The sequence below is a fragment of the Galleria mellonella genome, unplaced genomic scaffold (assembly GCF_026898425.1).
Source record: "Galleria mellonella isolate WM207_F2 unplaced genomic scaffold, CSIRO_AGI_GalMel_v1 utg109, whole genome shotgun sequence".
Classification (NCBI taxonomy): Eukaryota; Metazoa; Arthropoda; class Insecta; order Lepidoptera; family Pyralidae; genus Galleria; species Galleria mellonella.
In genome coordinates, this window is record NW_026441972.1 from 1,428,166 (window position 1) to 1,439,778 (window position 11,613).

General features: G+C 39.2%; 1 protein-coding gene across 1 annotated transcript; it reads left to right on the top strand.

The window, feature by feature from the left end:
- Positions 1–1,104: 1,104 nt before the first annotated feature.
- On the top strand, positions 1,105–11,514 carry LOC113515924 (trypsin-7-like). The gene is made up of 8 exons (XM_052892104.1): positions 1,105–1,269; positions 2,835–2,976; positions 5,592–5,669; positions 7,153–7,297; positions 7,972–8,085; positions 10,253–10,414; positions 11,015–11,140; positions 11,375–11,514. The coding sequence occupies exons 1-8, from the start codon at positions 1,197–1,199 to the stop codon at positions 11,477–11,479; spliced, it is 945 nt and encodes a 314-aa protein (XP_052748064.1). The 5' UTR covers positions 1,105–1,196; the 3' UTR covers positions 11,480–11,514.
- Positions 11,515–11,613: the final 99 nt, after the last annotated feature.

Below are 11,613 nucleotides of genomic sequence, written 5' to 3' on the forward strand. Positions count from 1 at the left end.
TGGTTGGATATATTGCTAGTATCCGTTACTGACAATCCCTTTCCCCCCAATATACCCTGTCAGGTCGACCATCGATACCATCATCCTGAACTCCAGGAGTATTCATCACGATGCGCTAACTAACATTTTTTTTATACCACTGAGGTGGCAAACAAGTATACGGCCCACCTGATGGTAACCGGTTACCGTAGCCTATGAACGCCTGCAATACCAGAGGTATTACGCGCGCGTTGCCGACCCTGAAGAAACCTATTTACCCCCCATTTGAAGAACCCCATGCTGTAGTCTCTTGGGAAAACCTCGGCAGGGAGCTCATTCCATAACCTGAGTGTTCGTGGGAGAAAACATCTCTGAAACCGCGTTGTACGCGACCATTTAGGCTGTACGGTATGAGGGTGAACTCCCTGTCGATGGCGAGCCGTACGATGATAGTAACCTGCCTTTTCATTCTCACCTATCATCCCTCACTGTTACCTCGCAAGTGAATACCGTTAACGCGAACAAATACAAATGTCTTTATTGTGGATCATGGGTCAAATTAAGGTATTATATCAGTTAAATAGTATCTCCATGTCGTGCTACATAAGCGTACAATATATGGAACAGTTAACAGTATACAAAACATAACATTTATAATTATACAGTGAAACAAAATATATTTATATGAGACATTATTTTTTACAAATGATGACTATTTATCTTTATCATTGATATATTCGTCCAGGCTATAATAACATTTATTTATTAACATGTCATGAAGGTTCTTTTTAAAAACATTTACCTCAGTCAATCCTCGTATATGTTTTGGTAATTTATTATAAATTATTACAGCTTTACAAAATATACTGTCTTTCATCAGTTTTGTTTTAGATAGTACTACACATAATTGGTCTTTCGTCGTCAATTGAACGGAGTAACCATTCCATTATCATCCATTAAAAGAAAAACTACAAGTACTCTAGAAAAATCTACCTAATCTAATGAACTTATAGCACGATAAAAATTTAGAGCGATATGTTTAATAATCTTTCATCAGCTTTCTAAATTAAGCATGTTTGTATTAGAAATTACAGCATTGTTCTCATTTAACAATAGTATGAGCTTAATAGCTAGATTTTGCTTAGGAGAGCGCTGTGTGGAACTCGGTTATTGGGCAATCATAAATGATTGTAGGTAATGGTTAGACGGAAACGAAAATGGTAGTGTGTAACAGATTCTTGGTGTTTTGGATATCATTACTCAATATCAGTAGGTTTAAAGTTAACAGCGGTAAGAGTTTGCATTGTTTTAATCCTATTAATTTTTTTTTTTATACCACTGAGGTGGCAAACAAGCATACGGCCCACTTGATTGTAAATGGTTACCGTAGCCTATGAACACCTGCTATACCAAAGATATTACGCGCGCGTTGCCGACCCTAAAGAAACCTCATTACCCCGCTTTTGAAGAACCCCATACTGTAGTGTCTTGGGAAAACCTTGGGAAAAAAAATTAATAAAGACCAACGCGATTATCAAACCTGGGGAACCCTCAAAGGGAAAGCCTATGTCCAGCAGTGGACGGATAATGACTGAGGTAATAATAATAATAATTCACTCAGGTAAAACCGCGGGAAATAGTTAGAACTTTATATTACCACTTAAGGTACTTACGTTTTAGCGCGTATCTATAAATTGCTGGTTGTAAGTTTTCTCTAATGTCTTCCATCATGTGTAATATAGTCAGTCCATTTAGAAGTTCATTTTTAAGGTATTGCACCTCAAAAGGATAAATAGACCCTTTTTTTGCCGATATATTTGTCCGTCTGTTGAGACCCTTTTTTTTCTCAGAAACGCGTGGAGATATCAAGCAGTAATTAATCTATACTTATAATAAATCTGTAGAGAGGTCAATTCTGTACATGAAATATATTTAAATATTTATTTAAAATAACTATCAGGCGGTGATTAGTGATCGATACTGATGCCAAAAATGCAATCAGTAAAATTTTTGTCTGTCTGCCTGTATGTTCGTTATAGAAACAAAAACTACTCGACGGATTTTAACGAAACTTGGTACAATTATTCTTCATACCCCTGGGCAGGTTATAGTATACTTTTCATTACGCAACGATCAATAGGAGCAGAGCAGTGAAGGAAAATGTTAAAAATGTCCACCCGTACGACGTCGGGGCGGGCCGCTAGTATCAAATAAGTCTGCAATCCCTTGAAGCTGTAAAAAAAATCAAACTTCTAAATCAACACAATCTAAAGATACGGCCATTTATAACGTATATTTCGTCAACTGTAAGGGAGTGGGGGAAAGGGATTGTTAGTAATGGCGTTTAACAGCCCCATTGCCAGCAATATACACTATCAGGTTGATCTCCACGTGGTTCCCCCTGGAGACGATCGTAATTAATTCTTGAGGAATTTGTCACGACAGGCTAACTGAACTGCTTTCATCTTCACCTCTGGTGAGCCGCCAGCATATACCGATAGCGTAGACGGGGTTACTATTCCATTTATCATTCATAAAACAAACTGTAAGGAAGTCAAAACCTATAGAGTACGTCTTGTTGATCTAGAATTCTGAAATTTGCAAAAAAGTAAATGTCTTAAAGTACAAATAAACTTTTTTGTATAAAAAATTTATTGAACCCTCGGTGTACAAGTGCAACTCGCACTTGGCCGTGTTTATTTAAACATGAATTGAGGGATAAAGGGAAATCATAAAAAATAAATAAAAACACAATAAATAAATTCCATGTAAATGTTATTTGATCTAAGTTCTAAATTATTAGGATCTATTCTTATTTGTTTTTAAAACTAAATATATGCATTTATTGTACACAGCATTTACGACTTCAAAGGCGGATCTAGAATGCGAGTTCCCACCCAAAACGGAGGACGATTTAACACACGTGCGGAGGAAGAGATTGACCACGGAAACTGGACTTGTGTGCTTGGAGGACTATCCGTACACTGTCTCCATCAGGTAACACTACTCTGGTACTCTTTAAAGCAGCTACTTTAGCTGCTTATTTATTTTTATGATACTTAAATGGCGAACAGACTGCCCACCTGATGGAAAGTGGCAACCGTCTATAGACATAGACATTTTTTTGATGGGTGAAAATGGTATGGTAACCTCGCCTGCGCTAATGGGATACGCTGGCGGAGCACCAGTGAAGGGTGAAAGATGAGAATGAAAACAGGCCAGTTAGTTCATCATGATGAATTTATCAGGAATTAAGCATGATAGTTTCCAGGGAGAACCGCGACGAGGTCGACCTGGTTTTGTATATTGCTAGCAATGGGATTCTCAGTCTCTATTACTAACAATCCCTTCCCCCTCCCCCCTTCCATAGACAGTATACAGCACCATAATTAGCCTCACTATGATGTTCATAATTTCACTGTCATATCTTCAAACCGAAAAACAACCATGCAAACACGGGGGAAGGGATTGTTAGTGATGAAGACTGAAAATCCCATTGCTAACAATATACTCAACCAGGTCGACCTCCTCGCGATTCCCCCTGGATACTATCATGGTTAATTCCTGATGAATTCATCATGATGGGCTAACTGGCCTGTTTTCATTCTCATCTCTCACCCTTCGCTGGTGACTGGTCACGGTCACCAGCGTATCCCGTTAGCGCAGGCGGGGTTACCATGCGTGTGCGATCCATTGACCCGAGGCCGATTCGATGCTACCGCTGCTTGCTCACGGGTCACGTGGGCCAGCGGTGCACCGCGAGGGTTGACTGCAGCGGAATGTGTTTCCGATGTGGTCAGCCAGGCCATAAGTCTGGATCGTGCACTGCGCTGTCGCCTAGTTGTAGGTATTGTGCAGCGGCCAGTCGCAGGGCTGACCATCGAGTGGGCGCCACCAAACAGTGTCGCCCTCCGATGGCCGGTAATGCGATGCAGGCCGCAGGGGGGGGAGAGTCGATGGACACTTAGTTTTGTCTGGGTGTACATGGACTCCAAAACTGATCCTCGGGGCGGCGGATGCTTAGGGGCATCTAAAGCTCACCAGGTGGGAAGAGGATCGTGTGGACGGTGTGCAGCATATACCCTGCACACTCGAGCAGAGCTACCCTTTGGTGGGTCTCTGGCAATGTCGTGGTAGATTGCGAAGGGGATCCCTCGCCATTGTCGTTAAAGAGACTAGGAGGTATATTGTCAGGTTGTTTAGCCGGTAGGAGTCCAGCAGTACCCACACGGGCCCTAACCTGTGTGGATCTGCATGATGCATTTTTCCTGACGTTAAAAAAAAATGCGTGTTTACCATTCCCTTTTCACCCATCAAAAAAAAAACCATGCAAACACAACTGGTTCTCGGCAAAAATAATTTAACATTGTTTGCCAACTGCTTTAACCATGCTGTGTGTACACCTGTCTGGGTCTTAATCTAGTTCATACTATTATCTTTATATAAATGTTTATAATGTTATTGATTGTAACCTGTTGTATATACCATTTAATAAATAAAAAAAAAAAAAAAGAAATACGGGTCGAACAATTGGACCGCAATAAAAATGAGAAGAAATTGCTTAGAAGGTGGGTTTGAAACATCACGATGCTTAACAGTAAACCAGCATTTAAAGGAGACATTGGTTTTTATACCACAAATGTGGCAAACAAGCATAGAACCAATCTAATGATAAATGATCACTGTAGCCTATCGACGCCTTTTTTTTTTGTCGAGGGGAAATGTTTCATCCAGACCCACATACCTCGAGGGAGATATGTGGGTACTGCCGGACTCTTACCGGCTAAAACCCCCCGGTGTTCCTCGTCCACCTATTGCCGTAACCGCGGGGAACCCCCTTGAAGTCATCCGAGACTCCGACGGCGAGCCTATGGACGCCTGCGACACCAGAAGTGTAACATGCGTGTTGCCGACTCTAAAAAAAACCTTAATAAGCTCTTTTTGAAGAATTTTTGTAGAGAAAACCAGGGCAGAGAGCTTAATTCCATGGCCTGAGCACTCGCGGGTGGAAACCTCTCTAAAACCGCACTGTACACAGCCATTTAAGTTCTAGCGTATGAGAATGAATTTTATCAAAGGCAAGCAGTGCAATGATAAAAAGTGGCTGTGGTTATCATTTCGAATAATTTCTCAAAACACAATCCTAACGGATTATGTACAAGCGGTCGAATACACTAGATCAGAGGTGGCCGACTTGACTAGACCCAAGATCTACTATTTACTGACGAAACCCTATGCGATCTACTAATATATTTACTTCTTAAAATCGCCAATAAAAAGAAACAACATAGTTCAGTACACAATTTTGTAGTATTATTTATTTTTTAAGAGGAATAACTTAAAACTGAAAATTATTCTCAATAACTACTTATTTATATTAGTATGAGTATTGAGTCTGACCATCTCCCGGTAGATTAGCAAAATTTTGCCTTGCTACGATCGACTGGACTAATAGTCCGTTGTTGGACTAATAGACCGGTTGTCCACCCCTGCAAAAGATGCTTATTAAATGTTATCCAAATCTATAGAAACGAAGCATATCGTAGGTTTAAAATACTTTTTATCCTTCAATGGCAAAGGCACGAATCACAGCTTATTACAATGTTGGTCAGATTACACGGGAAGCACTGGTGCGGTGGAGCTCTGGTCGGCAAACAGTGGGTGCTCACAGCTGCACAATGTTTTGACTAGTAAGTAACGATATTAATTATCTTTAATTAATTTTAATAACTACCTCTTTTCATCTTCTAGATTATTTTTTATTTTATTTTTTTTTATACGACTTAGAATGGCAAACAAGCTGACGGCCCATCTGTTCGAAAATGGTAACCGTCGCCTATAGACATGAGCAGTACCATGGACATAACAGTACACACACATACTTTTTCGCCCATGATACCCCCCCATGCGTTGCCATTCCTGAGGATTCAAGTGTTATTCCCCTGTACCCTGTAAATTCACGCCATATCCCACCCTTCAAACCGAAACACAGCCATGCAAACACAACTGCTTCACGGTAGAATCACGAATGGGACAGAGGTACACAAGCAATCGACTTTTGTACGAAGTCTCCCGTGTGTGTCCCGGTATAGAATAGGCCACCTCTTCCTTTCTGGATTTCGTGGGTGTACAAAGAGGCGACTAAGTGAATTTAATAGTAAAGGGATGCGGCAGCAGCGTCCCTCTTTAAACATCTCTAAAAGTATAACTGCGGTTGCCAACCAGCCTGCCAAGCGTGATAACTACTGGCAAAACTCCCCTTATGGAGAAGGCTTATGTTCAGTTTCTACTGTGAAGCAGTTGTGTTTGCATGGTTGTGTTTCAGTTTGAAGGGTGCGATATGGCAGTGAATTTACAGGGTACAGAGGAATAACACCCGAGTCCTCAGGAATGGCAACGCATGGGTGGTATCATGGGCGAAACAGTATACTCTGTTATGTCCATGGTACTGCTCATGTCTATAGGCGACGGCTATCACTTTCCATCAGGTGAGCCGTCAGCTTGTTTGCCATTCTAAGTTGTATAAAAAAAAGCAGTGAACAGTTAACGGCTGAAATATTGATGAATACTAAAATTTTAAGATTCCTAAGCACAGATATTGGGGGAAAGGAATTGTTATTAATGGGGATAAGCAACCCTATTACTAGCAAAATAACCTATCAAGTCGATTTCCTCGCGGTTGCCCCTAGAAACCATTGTGATTATTTCATTGTTGAATTTGTCACGTTGGGCTAACTAAACCACTTCATCCACATCTATCATCCCCCAATGGCGTCCTAGCAGTGTATACCGATAACGCAGATGGGGTTACCATTTCATTATCATCCATTAAAAAAAAATCACAGATATTGCATTTCAAACTGGTTCAAATATTTGCCTAGTACGATTAGTTGTATTTTTTTAATAGGTGATAATGGAATGATAACCCCACCCGCGCTATCGGTATACACCGGCGGGGCACCAGTGAAGGATGATAGGTGAGGATGAAGCAGGTCAGTTGGCCCATCGTGACGAATTCAATAACAATTGTTCACGATGATTTCCAGAGGGAACCATGTGGAGATCGACCTAATAGGGTATATTGCTAACAATAGGGGTGTCAATGTCCATTCCTAACAATCCCTTTCCCCCCGATTAGTTGTATTTTCAATGGATATAATTTATTTTAATCAGCGTCACAAAAGAAGAAGTGTCAGTACGTATGGGCTCTGTATTTAGAGACTTCGGTGGTCAAATACTGTCGGTGACGGATATCAAGAGGCACCCGGAATATAGAATGGACCAGTACTACCCGGAACACAATCTGGCTATAATTCAGGTTAGAAATTGTAATATTACGTGTAAGTTAAGTTTTACCAGAGGGAGACTTCGTACAAAAGTCGATTGCTTGGCTACCTCTGTCCCATTCGTGTTACAACCGTGAAGCAGCTGTGTTTGCATGGCTGTGTTTCAGTTTGAAGGGTGGGATATGGCGTGAATTTACTGGGAACAGAGGAATAACACCGGAGTCCAGTAACTCCTAGCGAGGTACCACTCAATGCCGATCATAGGTGCTCTTAACTTGAACCGGGTGGTTTGTGCCCATCCTAAAATTGTTTCGTGTCCATCTCAAGAGGTAAATGGAACTGTGCAAATACATGATCATAGCCGTATTAAAAGTAAGCTGAATGGGCTGTGCCCATTCAGAATTGTTTTGGTGTGAAAGGAAGGGTTGACCATACGGTAACTCGGAATATATCCTTAACTGACTGAGAGCAATGCAGACATTTCACTATACAATTATAATGTGATAATTCTTCAAAAGGGGGGTAAAGAGGTTTCTCCAGGGTCGGCAACACGCGCGTAATTCCTCTGATATTGCAGGATTCATAGGCTACGGTAACCGCTTACCATCAGGTGGGCCGTATGCTTGTTTGCCACCTCAGTGGTATAAAAAAAATTGTTGTTTTTCTTTTTGTTTTTGGTAATGAAGGAACTTATTTTTATTTTTAGTTAAATTTAGCAATAACCCCGAATAGTCGGATGCAGCCGGTAGCGCTGGCACTTGCCGACGCAGACCTTCCAGCCATGTTTGGGGAGACAATCGTCACAGGATATGGATCCGTGGTAATATCGATACTTGATTGAAATTATTTATTTATTTATAATTTATTGTACACAAAAGTATGTAACTTTTAACAATGTGTTATAATTTATATTAAATGAATATATACACCAGGCTAGCTTAACTCTGCAAGAGTTCTCTTCCAGCAAACCCTAAGTGGAAAGGAGCATTAATTATCAATAAAATAAATTAATTTCTATTTTTATCGAGCCAAAGTAATAGATGACATAAATTTATTTAATACTTAATGCCAATATGGCTGATATAAGAAGATAAAAGTTCTTAAAAATTTTAAAAATATATTTATTGAATACTTAATGCCAATATGGCTAATAAACCTTAAGAAGATCTTAAAAGAAGAAGTTCTTAAAAAATTTAAAAATATAAAGAACCTTTACAAGTTACTTTAGTTTTCTGTTTTTTTATTTAATTTTTGGAACTAGATGTTTTGTTGAACTAAATTATTAAGGTTCCTTCACGGTCGACACGGTCGCACGTGACATCCCTAGTATCACAGGTGTCCATAAGTGACGGTAATTCTGTTTACAATCATACGGACTGCTTGTTTGTCATCATAGCAGTATAAAAAAAAAACTAGGTGTTGTTTTTATTTATTTTGAAAGTACGTTTTTCCCTAGAGACTACAGTATGGGGTTCTTCAAAAAGGATGTATTAAGGTTTCTTCAGGGTGGGCAACGCGCGCGTGACAACCCTCGGGTTGCAGGCTTTCATAGGCTACAATGACCGTTTTTTTTATACCACTGGGGTGGCAAACAAGCATACGGCCCACCTGATGGTAAGTGGTTACCGTAGCCTATGAACACCTGCAAAACCAGAGGTATTACGCGTGCGTTGCCGATCCTAAAAAAACCTCTTTACCCCCCTTTTGATGAATGCTGTAGTCTCTTGGGAAAACCTCGGCAGGGAGCTTATTCTGCAACCTGAGTGTTCGTGGGAGGAAACATCTCTGAAACCGCGCTGTACGCGACCATTGAGGCTGTAGGACATGAGGATGAACTCCCTGTCGATGGCGAGCCGTACGATGGTAGAAAGTGGCTGTGGGCATCGTATTGAATTCAATAATTCCTCTGAGCACAATCCATTGTACAGGCGGTAGAACACGCAGAGTGAGGCAAAATCTCTCCTAAGACTTAAGGGTTCGATACCGTTTTTGAGATACCGTTTACTTTCGTATGAGTCGCATGCTTGTTTGCTATCTTCGTATTATAAAAAAATAGTAATATTTTTACTAATAATATTCAGATGTCTTATTTAAAATTAAGTATTTAGTCCCAAACTAAGCGGAGTTTATAACATAGGTACTAAATGACCAAAAAAAAACTTACTTTATTATAAACAAATACACATTATGTATGTAAACATACAGCCATTACCAATAAAAAATGTATAGGCCTGTGTGACAAATGTTTGTATGATGGAGGAATGAACGAAAATTGCGAATGTATTAAACCGCTGGTTCGCTAAGATCGCCATCTATTACTAGTACCGCATTCGAGTATTCTGACACTTCCCTATGGTTGACTGGGAGAGAATGCTTTTAGCATTAAGTCCTCCATGTACACATATTTGTACTAATGAATAAATAAATAAATAAAAAAAAATTACCACTTGAGGTCATAACTTAACTTACGTTTCAGCTCGTATCTATAAATTGCTGGTTGTAAGCTTTCTCTAATGTCTTCCATCATGTGTAATATAGTCAGTCGATTTAGAAGTTCATTTTTAAGGTATTGCACCTCAAAAGGATAAATAGACCCTTTTTTTGCCAATATATTTGTCCGTCTGTTGAGACCCTTTTTTTCCTCACCTCACCTTTTTTGACAAACCAATAATGTACCTTAAGTTATGCCACTAAAGTCGTCAAAAGGCAAACACAAATTAGATTGAGGTCTAGAAGCTAGATAACTAATAAAATCATTTGTTGTTTTATTACATCCATCCATTTTTTGTTTCTTTATTTGTATTATACGTTGTTTTATTTGTATTATACGTTGTTTTATTTGCATTATATGTTGTTTTATTCGTATTATATGTTGTATTACTTGTATTACATCTCATTTTATTTGTATTATATCTTGTTTTATTTGCACTATATGTTGTTTCAGTTGTTGTATCTGTATTATTTGTTGTTTTATTACATTATTCCAGATATCCGGACAAATACGGGAAGGCGAAAATCAGGAGCTGAGACGCATGATTGTGAGGGAAGTTCCTCGGGCCGAATGCCGGCTGATATACGGCAATGATTATCACTTGCAACATGACCACATGTGCCTGCAGAGTATCGTTAAAGGAGTCGCTCTGTGCGCTGTGAGGAATAGGTTTTTTTTACTATAAACAAAGATATCAAAGAATTTAGTACTAGATGAGCGTATATGTAAGGCCACCCCTTCTTTTTTCGTGGGTGTCATAAGAGGCAATTAAAAGAATTTAATGACCAAGAGATGGACAGCAGTGTTTCTCTTAAAACATTGTTAATAGCCAAACTGCGGTTGTCAACCCACCTGCCAAGCATGGCAACTACAGGAAAAATAATTGGTAAACTATCATAAGGTTCGGTCCCGTTCTTTATGACAATCTATAATGGAGGACTATGTTCAGGAGGGATAATAGGGGAGTTTGAAATCAGTCTGGTTACAATAGCAAATTCAAGAGAAATTAACCAGATGGTTTCTTAAGGAAACCATGTGGCGGTCGACGTCAGGTACGTCAGATCCCATTAGTAAATATACCTCACCCTCTCTAAGGATTAGTGTCTTCCCTTCGTATCCTATCACTGCTATAGGTACCATAGTAAGCCCCTTTAAACAACCATGTATGCACAGTGACTTGTTGACAGAAACAACTTTATTTTTTTTTATTTTATTTAAGTACTTGTAATTTTAATTGCTCTTTCTATTAATGTACCAGGGTGACACGGGTGACCCAGCAGTTCATTTTAGTGGCCTAAATCGCGCCGGCACGTTATATGGAATAGCACTTTTCTCTGGAACTGAGGAATGCGCGTACAAATCCAAGCCAGGAATATTTGCAAAGGTACGCTCTAAACTTAAAATCAGAGAGAATCCTACAGTCATCACAGTATTATACTGTGAGATCCTAGGACTCTTTATGATTTATTAGGGTGTTATGCATGCCAGTATCCGATAATTTAATTGTGGTATTTCACGTTTCAAGTAAAATACAGCCACACAAATTGAACAGGCTAGACTTTTGTATAAAATTTGTACATTCATTTGCTGTCAATATAAAATTAACGTTATTTTTCAGGTGTCCTATAGTAGATTATGGATAAATAAGATTCTGGAAGAAGTAATAGAGCGCACTGAAAGTGCTGACAGCGGAGAAAACGACATATCCCATGATGTAGATTAAACTATTGTTTGAATTAAGTACACAAATAACTAATAATACAATTGTTTTATTTTCCTAAAAGAAATTATGAAATATATATACTTTAAGAATAATATATACTTACAACGAAACGTATCAATAGAACGAAATAAAGT